This window comes from Geospiza fortis, unplaced genomic scaffold (genome assembly GCF_000277835.1).
Source record: "Geospiza fortis unplaced genomic scaffold, GeoFor_1.0 scaffold249, whole genome shotgun sequence".
Taxonomy (NCBI): Eukaryota; Metazoa; Chordata; class Aves; order Passeriformes; family Thraupidae; genus Geospiza; species Geospiza fortis.
The window spans coordinates 52527-72445 of NW_005054607.1; the positions used below are offsets into that span (position 1 = coordinate 52527).

A 19919-nucleotide genomic window follows, 5' to 3' on the forward strand; every position below is an offset into this window, starting at 1 on the left:
AATTTTATTTTGATACTAAGAAGTGCAAAAAGCATAGTCTATTACAATGCACTAATCACAATGTACATAAACTAAAATATTTGACAACACATTCCTTTCACACATCCAGTGTCTCACTTTTTTCACTTAAAATGAACAACTTAAAATCAGAGCTTCTTTTAAACTTTACCTAGCTTATCAACTCTGAACACAGCCTTCATGAAACGTGGGTGGAACTGAGAGGTTAAGAAAGAAGTGCAAGCCCACATGAAGAACTAACAAACCTTTTGTCATATTGTTACTGTTTTACTGAAAAGCATTAAAAATAGATAATTCTTGTGTGTAACCTAGCCCCTACACTAAAATGCGTACAATTCAGATTCTCGCTCTAAAGAATCTAGATAATATAAATATAAAAACAATGACATTTTACATTATTTTTAATAATTCTATTAACCTAAATGAGAGTTATTGGGGTCTTTTTCAGACATCCACCTCAGCTAAATCTCAATAGATTTAGAAGGTAACTCAGACCAGACAGAAGCACAATTGTCTCATTTCTTGCAGGCACTCCAACACTTATTTTTCCCAATCACTGCAGTGCTCCCAATGGCACTAAGGTACACTCTTTACAGCACATGCAATTTTTCTCTAAAGGCTGCAGCACCAAATGAATAGGGCATCAAGGCATTCAGATACTACTCCTTGACTGCTGTCCACAGTAATCAGCAAGCATTTTGAAAAGACTATCATTAGCCACTATCAACATGGAGCCGTTTCTTTCAGGATCAGAGTAAATTAGTGATGTTGCATTCATTTCTATTCTCATACTGACAATCTCAGACTCCTGAAGCCTTGCGCTACACCTCTACAACCATGCTCTCCGCTACTGAAGAGCTAACAGACTCAGTGAAGTTGAATGAATGCTGGCCAGTACAGGCTTTATTTTCTACAAAATTCAAGAACCATGGCACAGCTAAATTTAGCACTGTTTTGGCCTCTTCAGTGAGTTTTACTTAGCTCTTGACTACACCAAAGCTAAAAACAGCTTTTAAAGCAAGTTACTATTACAAATTTCCACTCTAAAGAAAATTAAATTGCTCTCAGAAAATTCAGCTCAGTGATTATTAAATAGAGATTGACATATTCACAAGAATTTGTAACCTTTTATCCAGAGAAGTAACTACATCTGTTAGTAGAAACAAAATATTTTCAAACTCGCAAGTTTGAATGTTACTGTTCTAAATGACAAAATAGCATTGGCTTTTGCATCTATGTATTGACTTTCGCTAGTTATTATTGACCGCAAAGATTTTGATATGGTACAATTTGCAATTCCTTTAAACTGCTTTTTGGTGCAATATAATCTTTCATCTAATGTATGCACTATATAGCTTACATAAATAGTAGTGTGATAAACATGTATCTTAGGCCTTATCACAATATTAAAATAGAGGTTATGTAATGTTAAAATGCTTTTATTGGTGTAAGTATCTCAGAAATTGGTGTGAAATAGCTTTGTTCTTTCTCACAGTTGTGGACTATCTTATCTGAATTATAACAGCGACAAGGACCAGGACACTTAGAGAAAAATTTACTGCTGACTCTCCAGTTATTAGGAAGTGTCAAAACAATAGAATGGAGCCTGCAGAAGAAATAAAATGTATTGATTTAATCTACAGGATGGCATGTCAAAGGTTAAAACCAAGCAAAAGAGTTCCTAGAACATGTAAACTCACAGGAATGTTTGAATATGTACAATCCTCATTAATAAGCATTTAACCAATGTAATGAAACATATGTAAAAAAATTGTTTGAAGCTTATGGCACACTTTTGGCAGATTGTCAAGCACCCCAGCAGTGGGTATTGTCCCTTTTATTTCTTATTAAACTTTTATTAAAAAAAATTCAACTAGTGACCCATTTCTCACTGTTACAATTTTGAAGCCACATTGAACTTATTATAGTTACTGGTATTTTAAACAAGGGGTACTAAGTTGTTTTCACAAGGATGCACTGGAAAATGACACAAATTCCACCAGAAGTTCTTAAAATCATGGATCTGGGGAACTGTTGACATGATGTCAGGACACAGAGAGTGTATCCTACCATCAGCAAGACATAAAACCTTCTTCCTTTACTATTTATTCCTGTTCATACACTACTAGCTTCTGCAATACTCTTGAATCATAAATGACACTGCTCTTGAGTAATAGGTTATGTAGATATATACATATATCTCTATATATACCTACTTTTATATATGTATGTATCTCCAGCTAAAAAACCCTATTGCTAAAACAGAAACTTTAGGGAGCTTCTGAGAGCCACATTTAAAATGACCGCAATGTTTTGCAGGATTACCCTGTACAGTACAAAACTTTTATTTTGACCTTTCAAAAGCTACACCTTTTTTTTTCCCTGCACTCTCAAGGTGCACATGCATTAGGACAACAGTTCCATGTTCATTTCTGTGGGACTAATATAGCCTCAATTTTCCAAGGTTTTTCTTAGTGAGAGGGAAGATAATGTCTTTACAAACAATTTGATGGGTGAAGGTGTGGGTGTTAGCATCTTTGAAATGGGTCACAATGTCTCTACTAACTTTGGGCAGCAGGTTTGTTGCAGAGCCCAGACTGCTTGGCTCCTGTGAAAAGCGTCAATCACTTGTTTTTAATTTTTTTTTAAGTTTAATAGTAATAAAATAGTTATAAAAATAGTAATACAATTACAGTAATAATAATTTGGACAATTTGAATTAGGACAATATGAGACAATAGAAACAAAGAGTTATGGACGTCCGGGTACCTTTTTGTGGGCAGCACAATCTGCCAAAAGTGTGCCATAAGCCCAAAAAAGGACACCTGTTAGCCCTTAAAAACAATAGCCTCTTGCATATTCATACGCTTAATAAAAGATGCATAAATTCCATTCAAACACAGGATTCTGTCTGGTCATCGTCAGCTTCTTCCTCTGAATCCTAACAGCACCTTCAAGGCAGGAAGAAGTTCGTTTCTCCTGATAATGGGGCAATAAATTCTTTTTCTCTGAAAGATTCAGGTGTCCTGTGGCTGCTATCTCGCTGCGAGTCCTTTCTTTAAAAAAAGTATCCTACATAACATAGTTTCTATTTTAACATTTCTTATAACCTAAAACGATATTTAACACACTACTTAAGAGAATTAATACAGCATTACTTTCTAACACAACACATATAATATTCATTTTAATATTTGCAAAAAGGCAATCATAAAATACGCATTTTTCACGCTCCTGAGGCAGACAAGGGTCTGCACAAGCCTGAACTTCTGATCTTTGGGGTAAAATTACAGTCGATTCAAGGGGGGATATGTGGTAGGTGGTTCGGGAAGGTTGTACCTTTCTAGTACCTCAGCAATGGGGAAAGGAAGAGGGCAACATATAGCTGAGTTTGGAATAAAATGAGGCTGCGCCCTCTGAAACATCGAGAGAGAAAATCCCGAGGCCATGTGCCCCTGTGGAGTCTCCCCCTTTGTTCGAAAAAAGTTGAAGGACTCCTCTTTTTGGACATAAACCTCTGGTGTTCGTGGAATATTCCTCACATTAGTCAGGACACACCTCTGGCTGATTACATCACTCCGATTTCGCCGCTAACTCTTCTCCCCTGCCATGTCAGCAGCTGCACCTTTTTCACAACTACTTCCGCATTCTGTTGCCACCGACCTCTGCCTTCTGCTAGCGCGGCAAAGCGACGCTAAAAATCAATCTGATCATTTCGCTACAACCACCGAGACTCCTGCCCGGCGGACGAAATGGCTGCTTGCCCTTTAACCCTGCGCATCGACCCAACCCGGCCAGCAGCGGCGCTCGGGGAACGACTGGCAATTCCCTCCGGGAGCACGCCGCGCCTCAACCCCGGCGCCCGCCTGAGGGGCCGGGCGTGGCAATCGCGTTCGGCGCGCCTACGGTAACGCGGCCCCGCTGTTGAGGCCGGGTCGCGGCCCTGGGGAAGGGAGTGGAGCGGGACCTGAGGGAGTAGAAGTTGTCGCGGTGTTGCGCAGCGGTCACGGCAGCCGTGTCTGTGTGTGTGCGTGTGTCGGTCTGTCGGTGTCTATGTGCCTGTGTGCTTTTGGCTTAGAAACCTTGATGTGTTGTTTTCACACTCAGAATCTTCATTTCCGCAGTGAAATCTTCTGGTCCTCAAGCCTGTTTAAAAACTGGTTTTGATTGTTAAGGTAAAGTTTCACAATGTTTGGAGATGGGTGGGACGAAGATTTGGAATAACAATTATCACACCAATCACAAGAATTTCTTGTATCTGTATTTTTGGTAATAATACTGATTTTCTGTACAGCATTAAAGTTCAGTCTTTTACTTAAATCGTCTTAGCAGTGGGAGGTGTGCTCTCTGGCACTTTTATTTTCTTTTTTTAACCTTAGTAGGCACAATGACCGGCTTTGAAAAGAACCTGCATCAGGACATGGTTTCTCAGCTGCATGACTTTGCTGCTGCTGGAGACGCAGCCGGGCTGAAGGTGCTGCTCAGGCGCTCGCCATCGCTGGTCAATGCAGCCGCAGGGAATGGCTGGACAGCCCTCATGTACGCTGCTAGAAATGGGCACCTCGAGGTTGTGCAGGTTCTTCTTCAGGAGGGGTAAGCTGTTTAGTAGAACCTATTCAAGAGCTCTGTTTTGCACCCTCTTTTTGCCCCTACCAGTTTTGTCTCAGAAGTAAATTTACCAGACAGATAATGGCAGAATTTTCAGGGATAAAACAAAGGAAAATTTGTTCTGTGTCATTTTATAACTGGGTTCTGCTATTGCATCATGCTTTTTATTTTTGCTAAGAAAGTCTAAAACTTATAAGCAACTCTGAAGTTACTCCTTTGATATTCAAGGATATGTTGTCACTTTTCACAGAGGCCAACAGAATAGAACAAAGTTTGCACCCTAATTCCAACTACTGTATGATAAATTGGGTGTATTTGATCGTTTCACTTAAATTTTTTCTCTAAACTTGATTTGTAATCCACTTGAATCTTTGTTAGTATAGAATGTTTGCTGACTCTTCAGTAGGACATCACAGACTCACCTTTTCCAAAATAACTTCAAATGGAAAATTCTTTAAAATTAAGTTAGAATCAAATGCATTTAACTGAGTTGAACATTAATCAAGCCCAGGCTGTTCCATTCTGAACTCCCAGTTACAGAAAAAAGCAAGTTTAGTTCATTCTGTAGTTAATGACTAACTTCAGGGATAGCATTCCACATTCTCTAGTAATCATCCCTCCCACCCTTGATTTTTTTTTCAGTCATAGCCAAGACCTGTAGCCTCTGCTGGGGTTCAGAATGGGGCATTAGATGAACCACTGGTTTCTACTATAGTTGGTACATTCATGTATGTAGAGGGTATCTTAGTGCAAGATTTTGTGTATTGAGGAATCTTTTGTGATGCTGGGAAATTTATCAGTTCGTAAATAGGATTAACAGTTTTTTTAACTTAAGCTTTTCTTAATAAAAAAAAAAGCTAATATAATTTTTAAATGTCCTTTTTGTGGTTGCTCTGTTAGGCAATTGAATATACGTTATGAAATGACACTGTACACTCATTGGTCTTCTTTTAGTTAATGCTTAGGATAATTATTTTGACAATTACAGTTGCTAGTTATACAAACATGAATGTCTATGAGGATAATATTTCGTAACGTTACAGACAATAATTCTAGAAACTTAGTCAGGTGCGTTTTTATCATAGAATGTCCTAAGTTGAAAGGGACACACAAGAATTAAATCTAACTTATAGTCCTGCACAGCACTGTCTCCAAGGATCACACTGTGTGCCTGAGAGCATTGTCAAAACACTTCTTCAACTCTGTCAGCAATGGTCCTGGGAGCACTGCCCTGGGGAGCCTGTTCCACCCACCAGCCACCCTCTGGATAAAGAACATTTTCCTGATAGCCAACCTAATCCTCTCCTGAGAGAGATTAATTTCATTCCCATGAGTCCTGTTACTGGTCGTGCGAAGAGTTGCTTTAGCAGCAAAACCTTGTAATTTAAGTTTTGAATAGTTTCCTAAACAGTATACTCAAATTCCTTCAAAAACTTCTGAGTTTATTATAAAATCTCAAAATGGTCTTGCCTGTGGTACAGTTAACTGTGTATCACCAACATTAATATTACTGGCATCTTCTGGTTTTAAAAACTGATGAGTCTAGTATTTATTACATAATTTGTAGTTTACAGTGACATTTCTGTTTTACTTACCAGTTTAAGATTAGCAAATAATTAAATTGTATTATTTTAACCTCCCAGTCAGCCTCAACCTATTTAAAGTTTGTGTTTCTTTTTGGTTTTAGCATTTAAATGTATGTGATGAGGCAACATCCCTTACCTGTTTCACTTTACAGACATCTGGGTAACTAACAGATCCCTACAGGAACCAGCTTCTGTCACTAATGAGAGGCTGTATTCTTGATTCTAATTTTATGGTAAATTATCCAATATCCTGAGTTAGAAGGGACCACAAGGATCAACTCCTGCAGCTGTGCAGGTCGTCTCAAGAATCCTGCCATGTGCCCATGTTTGAGAGCATTGTCTAAACATTCCTTGAAGTCCGGCTTTGTGTCCTGTCACTGGTCATCAGAGTGAAAAGATTAGTATCTGCACCTCTGCTTTCCCTTGTGAGGATGTTGGACACCCCAATGAAGTCTGTCCTCAGTCTTCTTTTCTCCAGGCTGAACAAGCCAATTAACCTCAATAAAGTATTTTTTTGTAAATGTTTTGTTGCTGCTTCCAGTAGCTTCTAGAAAGTAATGCTTGTTAGGTTTCTTTATTTTTTCTTTTTGTTTTCCCATTTTGATTACTGATTATGAGGAGCAGGCCTATAGCCTGACTTCTGAAGCTCTGGTTTTGAGCCTTTTTTTTAATGATACAGTATGTGGAGTTTTAATAAATTCGTTGCCTTTGTACTATGTCATGAATTTTGGTGAATGATAATCTGGAAAGGATCAACAAGAAAGGATCAACAAAAATGTGAAATACAGCCTTGGCAAAAGAAGAAGAAGTAAATTATATTTTATTACCATGATGCTAAACATTTTGCCTAAAGATTACTCCAGTATTGACAGTGTCTAGAAGTTCTTGTACCTTAATAGTGCCAGATATGCATGCTGTAAGAATAATACAGCAACAGGACCCTTCCTAAACATATTTATTCTGGTAACCTCAGCTCTTTTCTGTTTATTCAGGTGTGACAGATCCATCGTTAATAAATCAAGGCAGACAGCTCTGGACATTGCTAAATTTTGGGGGTACAAACACATAGCTAATTTGTTGGCTAATGTGAAAGGTGATCAGAAACCTAGTTTTTTGTCAAATGATGTGAAAGAATATGAAAATTATTTTGGCATGACACTTCTGGACAGAAGGAGCGATAAAAGAACAGATTCTGAGTGGCTAAGTAAAAAACAAAGCCATCCAGCTACCGTGTACATCCTCTTCTCAAATCTAAGTCCCTTGGTTACTTTGGGTGGGGGAAGAGAGAGCTCACAGCAACCAGAAGTAAAGCTCTGCAGGTTGTGCCACAAGGATGTGGAGCAGTGCATGAACCAAACTGAAGAATGTACCTTGATTTTTCTTGGAGTGGACCTTCAGTTTGATATGAACTTGATGGCTGCTTGCAATGGAAGATTTCAGCAAGAAGATGAAGATGGGTTAGTTGCTTGGTTTGCTCTTAGCATAGATTCTGCTTCTGCTGAAAAATTTAAGCAGAAGCATGAGGACTGTTACTTTCTTCACCCACCGATGCCAGCGCTACTGCAGTTACCTGAAAAAGAAGCTGGTAAGGTGCATAAAATGCAGCAAGTACAAAATGCATAATCAGAAAGATACACTGTGGTATTCCCTGAGGTATAATCCAAAGAAAAGACAAAACACTGCAAAGAAATTATGTTTTCAGTGGCTTTAGAAATATTTTGATTTTAAAAGCCTGGTACTGGTTTTGTGAAGAATTTTGTATGTGAGAACATTTGCATTTGCAAAGGACTAATTTCTGCAATGACAGTATTAGACTGTAAAACCTATTGATCATCCTGGGTTTCAAACAGTACTATTTAAATATTAATGCGCTAACATTATAAACATAAAGAAAAAAACTGTCATTACCGAGTTTTCAGTAATTAAATTGTTAATTAAAATTAATAATTATGAAACTATTAATTACAAGAAATGAGAACCTAAGTCCTTCGTAACAGTTTGTTGGATACTCATTTGACAAGAAAGTGTTGAAAATTTAGGATATCAAAGTGACTTTGTGTTAGTAAGGACATTAACAATAAATGTTGTTAATGATTGCTGTTGTAACAGTTACATTTCTGCATAAGGATAAAAGGAAAGCTCAACTTGAACATTAAGTTTAAATGGAACAATGCATTATTATGTCAATACCTGTAGTAGCCCTAAAATGGTCATCTGAAGAAGACTTGATATATCTAATTTTGGCATTTTGCCTACACAAAGTGACTTCTGCGAGAAACAGGGTATATTGATCTGGATGAATTTGTTTCTGAAAATGTGTAAATTGCCCCGTAGCTCTTTAATACTATGTTCTATTGCTTTTGCTGTGCTGCAGAGAAAAAGGTCTGCATAACTCATTCTACTCAACTTCTCTTGTAGCCATAATTATGATTCAAACCACACTCTGATTTTTTTGTGTTAAAACTCAGTGCTGGATTTTTCTGTGTTGTTAAAACCTTAACATGAATTAGCATTTGATTTTGTGCACTCTCAATGTATTGTTTTAAAGGAGTAATAGCCCAGGCGAGATCTGTTCTAGCATGGCACCAGCGTTACCGGTTTTGTCCAACATGTGGGAGTGCAACCAAGACTGAAGAAGGGGGTTACAAGAAAACTTGCTTAAAAGAAGATTGTCCCAGTCTCCAAGGAGTTCACAACACATCATATCCAAGAGTTGGTAAGAATACTCACTCAGAAGTGGCTTGCTTGTAAATCAGTTGCTTGTAAATTGCTATGCGTGTATGTCAATTTATTTCTAGTTATTTCTGCTGCTTACTTCTGTTCTAGGTCTTCCATACTTGTTTCTCCACAGGCTGTGTGTGTCTCAGGTCTGTTTAGGATTAAGTAGTTGGCGCTTCTCTTTCTTTCACTAGTCTGTGATACAGAATTGCTGTCGTAATGCAAACCTTATTTCAACAACGAATACCAGTTAGAAGTTCCAAGAGTATAAATGAGAATTGGCAGTATAAAGGTTCACATTTTGCTTTTTTACTTAAAACTAGATGACAGTAAAAAGGGGAAAAGATCACAAGTTGATAGAGCTGCTTAGACCAATAGGAGAAAATATTATGTTAGTAATATTTTAAAATTTTACTAGTTAAAAAGAAAAAGAAAAAATGACCAGAAGTGAGAAAATTTGTCAAAGTGCAACATCATATGAGAACCTGATAGCAAAGAGTAAATGAAGTCAAAGGTGGAAAGTAGTCAGTATTTAGTCAGTATTTACGTTGTCAGCAAAGTGTCTGGTTATTTGGTGTTTAGTCAAAAAGACATTGTTCAGACCTCTGTGGTGAAGAGAAGATGATAATAAATGAATTTGTTGCAGAAACTGTTGGTATATGCCAGATGCACAGGTTAGTATTGCTGATTAGCACTGACTCTTAGCAGAGTGTGTCCTTTGGTTACAGGTAATTTCTGTCCTGCATTTCAAGCCTTGGTTAGTAAGCTGCTTCTACTAAGCGTGTATGTTGCGCTACCAAATAAAGAGGTATCTTGCACGGAGGGTAACCCCAGAGTGAAATGAAATAATAGCTTACTCTAGGTACAGACACAATTATCATGTCAATATAATTTTTGCCCTTATGTGCATTGGTATGGAATAGACTAGAAGTTTTTACTGCATTAAGTCTCTCAAATGTCGGAATATATTCATTTCATGTCCTTTGCAGATCCTGTTGTGATAATGCAAGTCATCCATCCAGATGGCAACCATTGCCTTTTAGGTAGGCAGAAGAGATTTCCCCCAGGAATGTTTACCTGCCTTGCTGGATTTGTAGAACCTGGTGAGTAATTTTGTTTTCCTTTACCAAGTGTATTTTCTCAATGAAAGTATTATACCTTTACAATTACAGAGAAATATAATTTGTATTATCTCAAATTGAAGTTTTTTTGCTTCCTGATAGATGAGTTGTTACAATAAATATACCCATTCCATACTTTGCAGCTGTTGATTTATTTAAAAAAAAGCAAAGAGTAACTTCACTAAGCAAAAACACTGAACAGTTTTCAAATCATGTAGTCTTAAATCACTACTCAAAAGAAAAAAAAAATTATTTTAAAACACATCACCTTGGCCGATGATACTTTAAGCAAAGGATTTTAGCATAGGAAAAGTGAGTGTTAAAGTGTTGAAGTCTAAGTTAAAGCTAACATGAAGTTAAGCATATTCTTATGTGTTTAGGGCCTGATTGATTCTATGGAAGATAAGTAGAAATTCCATGATAAAGAGATTTTTCAATAGCTATGTCAAACAATAATAGTTGAAATTAGTTACAATTATAAGTATCTGCAGATCAACTAGCAAAATATTCCTTATTGTGAATAGATCCTTATCACCACTGAAATTATAGTGAATAAATATATTCGGTGAACATGTGCAGGTTGACATACAGTAACAGCATGAACAAGTTTATTCAGGTATCATTTGAAAGAAGTCAAGATATTTATTTCTGATGGATAGACCATGTCCTTTAATGAACCTGTAACCAGTGGTTACAGCACAGTGCATGTGTGCCTATGCAGGCTGGTGACCATCAGCATTCCACACACATGCATCTACAGTTTTCTATGGATATGGAAGCAGAACTTTCCATTGCAGTTTCAATTTACAGTGTTGTCTGCATGTGTTAAGACAATGAAGAATGAGTCAGGCAAAGGGAACAATACAACGCAGAAATGTGAGCAAGTGTTATAAATCTCTGTTTTCTTACTATTGTAATTCTAAATACTGATTTTTCAAGTTGTAGTACGTGCTATTGCAATCGTACTGAAAATCCAGAAATTAACACAGTGCTAGTTACAAATGAATATTTCAAGAATAATTATAGGAATTATAGGAATATAATTAATTAATTATAATTATGGGAATTATGTATTTTCTACTTAATTTTTGACATTTTAGATATAGTGACAATGGTTTGTGGGTATAAGGAATTATCAATTCAGAAAATAAATATTATTGTGGAGAAATTACTACACTTTATTTTCAAAGTCCCATTTTGCTTTTGTGGCTGTTTTACCTTATTAGACTTCTGTGTCTTGTGCCGAGGTCTTTGCCCTGATCTGTGAACTAGATCTTTATAGATAATTGCCTTGGGCAGTTTCAAATATTTTGAGTCAGTTCAAAGCACAGCATGTGATCATTGCTTGGAGTATTTTCATGAGCTGCTTGTTCTTTGCTCTTTTTGATTAGGTGAAACCATAGAAAATGCTGTTCGAAGAGAAGTAGAGGAGGAGGCTGGAGTCAAAGTTGCCCATGTTCAGTACATCTCTTGTCAGCCGTGGCCAATGCCCTCCTCCCTAATGATTGGCTGCTTAGCTGTTGCAGTGTCCACAGAAATTAAAGTTGACAAGAATGAAATAGAGGATGCCCGCTGGTTCACTAGAGAACAGGTAAAGTTCAATTTCATTTTCTTCTTCTGTTGATTAGTCTGTGACTGTATTGGTTCTGGCATACAACAGACACTTGCTTTTTCAGCAAGTCAAATGAGCATATGTACTCTTCATTTTATCATACAACAGGGCTGGCATTAGTGGAGTAGGGGTGCCTTAGGGCTAGGATTAGTGAGTAGGGGTGCCTTAGGGCTGGGATTAGTGGAGTAGGGGTGCCTTCTGGCAGGAGGTGGCCTAGTGAGGCGGAGGGTTGGTTTCACAGTCCTGTTAGGAGGATGGCTAGTCATAGGGGGAAAGCTAGAGCTAAGTTTATAGATAGTTGGGTGGTTGGGGTAAATGTGTAAGGTAGTAGGCCTAGGAGATTAATGAGTAGGAGGAAGATTATGAGGGGTGTTGAAATTAGGGCTCATTTGTGTCCTTTTTTGTCTAGGGGTATTATTAGTTGCTTTGTGACTAGGTTGATAAATCATAGTTGGAGAGTTGAGAGGCAATATATTGTCTGTGTAGGTTAGACACAACCAGAAAAAGATAGGTATTCACAGTAATGTCTGAGTTACTTGCATGCTCATTATATGATGTTTTTGCCAGTTTGCTCTTCACCTTTGCCTTCTGTGAGACAGTCAAGTTATTTTAATCCGTGTCCTTAGCAAGTCTGTGCTTTTCATGCAGTAGTAGTATTTAATAGCATTATTCATTACAGTTTTTCCAAACAGGCATGCTACCAGATATGCTGTGAAGGTGGAAGTTAATGTAAAGACTCTGGGAATTAATTAGATTGAATATCTTTTCTTCATGCAGTACTATTTTTTAATACTCTCATATTAAATGCAGCTTACTGTGCATTAATAAGAAATACTACACTTAGCTTCCATCAGTAGTTAAAATATATGAAAGTGAGGCAGAAAAGACTTTCACAGAAGTACTTCAGTTCATGAGTAGAAGGAAAGGTTGCTTGCACAACTTAGTTTTCACAGGTTTTCCTATAGGCAACTTAGAAGCTAAGCTTTTAATAACACTGGACATCTGCCTAGCAGTTCAAAGCATTTTGACTGTAAGTCACCTTGAAGGCAAAGTTAGTCACCTACAATCTCAGTGTGTTTCTGTTAACACTGGGAGCATTATTTTAAAGGAATATCAGTTCTGAATACAACTGATATAGTTGCATGCAGATCAGCGTACAGCTGGAAATAAGCTTCAAAAATGTGCTGAAAGTGAATTCACGTGTTACTTGCAACTTCTTCAGAAAACCAAGAAAACACATCTCCGTGGCACTACATGTAAACATTAAAAAAATTATTTTTGTCACAGTGTAGAGCACCATCTGGTGGTCCTTGCCATAAAAAAGCTTCACAGAAACCTTAAATAATATACTAGTGGTCTCCACTGGTCTGTTAGGAAGAAGGTATCCTTTGGAGCACATTAGGCTCAAAAACGTCATAATTCACACAATGTTGGACTTTATCTGCATTTACCTTGGAGAATCTCTTAGCTGCTTTTTAATAGGTATAGCAGTGGCAGACTCTATAACTGCAGGATCATTACAGGAAGATAATTTCTGCATTAATACAATGTTAGATTCTGTATAGTTTATAATGCTATCTTCTAAAGATAAAAAAAAATCTGCTTTTATTGCAGGTCGTGGAAGTTCTCATTAAAGGAAACCAGCGTTCTTTCTTTGTACCACCAAGTCGAGCTATTGCACACCAGTTGATGAAACATTGGATTGGGATGAATGCTAATCTTTAGTTCAAATAATTGATTTCTTTAAGTTACTTCTTCTATTGAATGCCTAATTAGGAACAAATTAAAACTTTTTGTCTAGTGAATGTGTAACCAAGTGATTTTCTGAGCCTTTACGTTGGTTCCAGAGCTAAACCATGCAATCTTTGTAGGTGTTTTCAGGTCTGAATTAGATTTGGACAAAAACCCATAAATTTTCCCAAGCAAGCAAGCACCAAATAAGTAGAATTGGTACTTTGTTGAGTACAGGCTGTGTTTCTTGTTCTAGAATGAAATTATTATGCCTTTTTCTTTACACTTTTTATGTTTGATTTGGTCTTCCCCCACTGGAAAGAGTCACAGCATTACAAAGAGGGCTGTCTGACCCTGCCTGCTGTTTGAATTCTCTACTTACATCCTCCTCTTTGGCCTTAATTGTTTCTTTCTCATTTTTGCATATGTCCATTTTTAAAATTTGACCTGTCACAAGAATCTACATTCAGTGCTGAAAGCCTTACCAAGTATGGTTGTTTTAAAGTCAATAGCATATGTAACTACTGAATATGTGGTACTTTTTATCTTTTACATTAATAACCTAATTTATGTGAATGCTCAAAGCAGAGCATTTACTCGTCCATTCTGACTTGGACTGCACTTACCCAATTGTATGTCAGCCTGAATTTAAAGGTATAACACAATACTTTGTTTTTGAAAAAGGTGTTGGAGAACCATCCCTGAATGCCTAAGTACTAGCGTTTTCCTAAGATAATAATGGACTTATTGTTGCCAGGCAGTGAGTAATTTCATTCTCTGATAATTAGAAATGAAATTATAGAATAATGGAGAAGGAGGAACAAGACCTATCTCAAAATATGCACAAAGTTCTTTATGGAAATAGAGATGCCAAGATTGTTACTGCTATTAAGAATCTTATAGTTGAAAGAAGTATATTAACTGCAGCTATAAGACTGCAGGGATATGTTAATTAAAATATGTATTTATGTGTTTTTAATGCTACAGTTCAGATTTGTGCCTTAATTTATCAAGTTATTTAAGGTAGTGTTATGTTCTAAAAAGAGAAGTATACTGGTTTAATATTAATTTCATTATGTAATAGTTCATAGTTTGTCATTCTGCAGTCATTGCAGTGATATCAAAAGAAATGCAAATACCTGAGGAAGTTGTAGTGACAAATGTAAACTTATTATTTTGTGATTTGTTTATTTGGAGTAATTTGTTTTTAACAGTGAATGGTGTCACATTTTTTCCAAAATTCTCAGCAACCTGGAATCAGTAAAACTGTTGTACAAATCCTGATTGTACTTTGTTTTCCCCATCCATGTCACACTATGCTCAGCAGTTTTCATGGTTTTTTTGTAAGGCAGTACCTAAGAAACTTTAAAGCAAGAAGCTTCCTGACAGATTTGGAGGATTTGCCATATTATGTGGCTTCATTCTCTTCCTTGTTTTAGCCATACGTAAAAATAAATAAAAATAAATTATTTCTTGTCTGGCAAGAAGGAAACAATACAGTGCTTCCCTTAAAAATTGCTTTTACAGAGAAAGCAAGTTATGGAAAGTTGTCATAGGCCGCACATACCAGCAAGAGCAATCATCAGTTGCAGGTTGCTCATAGAGTAAAGGAGAATATTGGAAAGTATGCAAAAAGTGGTGGAAGCTAAGCAGTGAAAGGAATTTTCAAGTAGTGCTGTGGTGATTACATTCGAACAAAAGAATGAGGAGCCAGATGGAAGGAGGAGGATAAAGTGTAGAGCAAATATAAGTAGCATAAAAATAAGTACTTTGTGGCTTTGAGGTAGCTAAATGTACATGACTAAGACCCATAGGAATACTTTTAGAACTATTGGAATAGTTTTTTGTGTAGAAAATTATGGTGAGTGGATATAGAGATGTGCTTCTAAAAGTGAAACTCCAAACACAGTATCCCTAATTAAAACTCATGTTAATAAGCTGCCTAATTTTTTTTGAGAATCTGTATACCAGTATATATGTGCAGTTACAATGCTAATAAGTGAATTAAAAATGTACACTTTTATGTATGAAGAAAAACAGAAAAATATGACAAAATGAACAACACTTAAATAATCTCTGATTTTGAGAGTAATCTTTTAATGATCTTTCAAGTTTAATAATTTAAGTGTGTCAACGATTTTTAGTCTTTATAGATATTCAAAATCTAAGCCAAGCTTTTGAAAAACGTTTTGAAGCTTTCTTTTCCTTTTTCCCTTACCAAGAGAAGAATTCCATTTGCAGGGAAGAAGACAAATCTAAGAAAGCTAGATAGATAAATTTAACCCATTTAAGAAAAGATTTTTCCTGGCTTTTTATTGCATAATTTTCCCTATTTGTAGGTCAGGGTTTGAATTTATTTCAAAATTACATTACAAGGACAGTTACTGTTTGCGGTTTACACAGGAAATGTCAAATTGAAGAGCCAAATGCTGTGGTTATCTGGCAACTAAAGCAGTTCAGGAAAGTGCCAAATTCAATTTAGAAACAGTTGAAGAGAGTGTAGTGGTTCTGACTGGAGTATTGTATGGGCAACACCTCCAGAAGATCTCAGTAGTTCAGCTTACTCAAAAGACAGCAGCAGCTTTGAAAGCAGTCTGTTTCTTGCCACAAAGTTAATGCAGTAGATTAAGAGAATAGTGTTACTGAAAAGAGGGTTTTTTTCTCCACTGTGAGTAATGATCTGTCACTTTTCTCCCTTTCTTGTACAATGGTATCAGACCAAAAATAGTACTCATGGTATCAGATGTACAAGGCAGAAAATTTTGGAGATGCCTTTTATCCCAGTTTGCCTGTGTACTAAAGAGAACTACCTTCTATTCAATATATAATTTGAAAATACTATGTATTTTATCTGTTTTTATAATAATTTACAGATAATAGAAATAGTAGCTTAATAAAGCAGGAAAAGATAATTAGGTCTTTGAACACAAAGCAAAATTGATACTTCTAATGAAACTGTAATCTCATGCAATGTAATGACATTTTATGTAAGTATAATACTGGTTATGATATTTTTACAGACTTTGCATTTGTCCTAATAAACATACTTATTTTAACTCATTTTTCATTCTGGAGATATGTAAACACATGAAAAGTAGAATCATTCCAGTGTTGATTCTATAACTTGAACATTATGTTTTCTATAGGAGCATTGGCAAGTCAGTAACTGATTGCGTTGAAGTCTGCAAGATGTGAGGGAAAAATGGGTGGACTTTAACAGGCTGATTAAAGGTAGACCAGTCATGATGCTTCATGGAATTAAATATACTAATCAGATTCTGAGCTTAGCAGACAGAAATAGAAAAAGAAGTGGAACAAGGCTGTGAACATCGCTCCCTCTTTTATCTTTAATTTTAATTAGGTAATCTGATTGATTAAGACTTTTCAGATGGAGCTGGCATTTTGTAGCTGCTGGATAATTTAATTGTTATTTTTATTATCTGCTTTATCTGTAAAGAGTTAAATAAGTGGTAGTCTTTTATTGCTTCATTGATTTGAAGGATGTGTATATACTGTGTATCATTGCTGGCTGGGTTTGATGGTACTGACAGGGGTAAGTCTAAAGAAAAAAATTGAACTTGTTATCCTATTAAGCCTTAGCAAGACAGCCAACCCATCCTTCATGAGCTTAGAAAAGCAAACTGTTCACAGACAGTCCCTTACAGCAAGCATCTGAGGAAAATGAATATTGGCTCATGGCAATGGTAAGTATAAACCTTTTTCTGGTAAATTAGACTATTTTAATTAGTATTCTGTAGCTACTAATTGTTACAATTCATCATAAATTTTGTTAAATAGAAATTCTGCAGATTTTTTTCACAGTAAGAAAATATGAGTGTTTTCCTAAATGATAGATTTTTAAGACAGATATCTATCTGATTACTAAATCTGTATTGGTTATCTTATTTTAGCATATAAGTACTATAAGTTTAGTGGTATATAATTTTGGAAATTAAAGCCTACTTGTATGAACTTGAATTTGTTAGAAGTATTGCCTTTCTGCAACCAGCATTTCACACTGGAATATGAGGAGTGCTAAGACTACAGAATTAGTAGTCAAGAAGGAATATTGAGAGTTGAGAGAAGAGGATGCTGTTGAGTAGAGAAGCTTACATTTTAATTTTTCAGCACTTAAGTAAGCCTGGATAGTAATTTTTTTCCTCCTACCATTTCATCATCCTGCGAACTAGTCTAGCTTTGATAAAGTACATCCCTATTTCTTTCCAAGGAGAGAAGCATTCTAATGTTCAGCTAAGAAATGTAGGTATTTTCCCAAGACCTCTGCCAAAGCTACAAAAGAGTGTATGAAATAAGCGTCTCAAATTCTTTTGTCACTCTAAGTCTAAATTGCTCCTTACTTACTTTGTATGAATTGCTCGTCTGGAGAAAGTGACCCTGGAAACCGCATGGTCAGGAAATATGGTTCCCATTTCAGACACTAGAAATCAAATCCTAAAAGTTAGGATAGGGTGAAAGATTTCGCCCATATTGCATTCTATGAACAATGGAATATTTTTCATATATAATGGTAATTTATATTTTATACTCCCAGACATTTTGAAAATAAAAAAATTACCTCATTTTCAGATAAAATTTTTATAGTGTGCAATTACTCTGCAGGGTTTTTTTGGTGGGCTGAGTTTCAGGTATAAGCAAATACTTTGAATTTACCTGGTTTCAGGTAAGAGGGACAAGGAATTCTGAAGCTCAAATAAATTGGATTAATTTATTTGAGAAAGAATTGAGAAAGAAATTTATTAGAGAATAATTGAGAAGGAATTATAGTATTACACTGATAGTAACTTCTTCCAGTATAGAAACTCTATTTCATTATTGGAAATGGTTGTTATGGTTGTTGTAGATGTCATTGTTAATGTATGTTATAGTGAGATTTCTACTAGTTTCGTTATCAATTGTTGCATCACATCTGGAGGGTATTTCCGATACCTGCTGTCATTTTTGGTACTGACAAGGCATGAATTCCATAGATAGCACTCCGAATATCAGAATGACAAACTCGCTGACATGAACAGGCTAATCCAGCTGATACTCAGGAGTATCAGCTGATACTTTAGGAGGTTTTCCTTTGGTCTCTAAAACAGAAATTGCAGATGTCTGACAATGTAAACAGATATGGAAGTTTATATGACTTTTAAAACACGTTTTCAGAGCTTTTGATGAAGGAAAATTATTTTATGCAGTAGAAAAGAGAGGTCCTGCGCAGCAAATTCTGTTCTCTGTTTATAAATATGTTTTTACTTATATGATAATAAATACATGAACATCCTTTGTAGTAAAGTGTAGAATAATAATTACTTAGTAATTATGTTAAAATCATGATGGAATATTTTATAGACCATTTACAGCACAGAGCCTACCTGCTAGCTTGTTGTAGTGTAAGGCAGTGCACATTTTTAAATTAAGGTAAAAATAAAAAATGCTGCTGCAGAAATTAAGTATCTCCAACATCTAAAAGAAATGTTTATCTTTGTTAATACATTATTTTGTCTTCTGTTGCAAAAGCTCAAAGTAATTAACCAAAAAGCAGAATTACTTAATAAGTAGACAGGAGCTTTACAGGACATGAGTTTTACATATGATTTAGCAGAATTAAAAAAAAAAAACAAAAAACAACTGACTTCACTTTTCTCTAAAAAAGCAGAAATACCTGTGTATATACAGCCTATGATTGCTAATCTATATTTCACGGCAACTTTGCTGGTACCTGCATTCTTGGTGCTGAGTTAAAACAATCTTGAAAACATTTGACTGACTGCCATTGTAGTCGCATTTTGTGAATCTAAAGTGAGATGCCTGCAGGGAGACAGCTTTAATATATTGTAGAGAATAATACAACTATTATTTCTTTTCAAAAGATTGGTCAAAATCTATTCAACAATTCATATTGTGTCCATTTCTGCTGGTAGAAAAGTCAAAAGTAATGCAAAATCTAATTACATGGGGTTTGAGTTTCCTAAATATGTGGATTTATGGCATATGTGATGGTCTTAGTTGTTTAGACAGTAACCTTCCATCTGAATCAGAACCAAAGAGATACTGACTGGTGTTTGCAATCATTTTGTGGTTGGAAAAAAAAAGTGCCACTGTAGCAGTGAAGAACAAGTGACATGGACCCCCTTATGCATCGGGAGATCCCTTTATTGTAAAAAATCATACCCTTTTTATGCCTTTAATCTCTACCTGACATAACTGAAACCAAGATGAGACTTAAGAGAAAGAAGGCACCTGCTGGCTGCCTCAGCTGCAGTGCTGCTGTCCGTGCGTCCTGTCATCTGCTCAGCCTCCTGCTCATGAACTGTCCCTGTGTTCCCCTCTCACCTCTCAACCGATTTCCAGCTGTCCAGCCCGCAGCTGTGCCTTTCCCATGGGGCTTTCTGATGAGCATAAGCCTTAGCAACTTTAATAATCATAACCCCATAATAATATATAACCCCACAAAATCTTTTGTTTTTTATTAAGCAACGAAAACCTACTAGGAAAAACCTAAACAACTCCTAAGACATT

The 19919-nt window shown here is 36.1% G+C and overlaps 1 protein-coding gene across 3 annotated transcripts; it reads left to right on the forward strand.

Moving 5' to 3' along the window:
- The first annotated feature begins 3993 nt into the window (after positions 1-3993).
- NUDT12 (nudix hydrolase 12) lies at positions 3994-15091 on the forward strand. 3 transcript variants are annotated; one of them, XM_031064605.1, is made up of 8 exons: positions 4000-4035; positions 4143-4193; positions 4398-4611; positions 7205-7797; positions 8761-8928; positions 9920-10033; positions 11443-11642; positions 13278-15091. In XM_031064605.1, exons 3-8 carry the CDS (start codon positions 4406-4408, stop codon positions 13386-13388), a joined length of 1392 nt encoding a protein of 463 aa, XP_030920465.1. In that variant the 5' UTR covers positions 4000-4035; positions 4143-4193; positions 4398-4405; the 3' UTR covers positions 13389-15091. The 3 variants fall into 3 exon arrangements, with proteins under 3 accessions (XP_030920464.1, XP_030920465.1, XP_005430250.1); XM_031064604.1 differs by having other exon boundaries at positions 3994-4193; XM_005430193.2 differs by lacking the exon at positions 4000-4035 and having other exon boundaries at positions 4177-4193; positions 4401-4611.
- The last annotated feature ends 4828 nt before the right edge of the window (positions 15092-19919 follow it).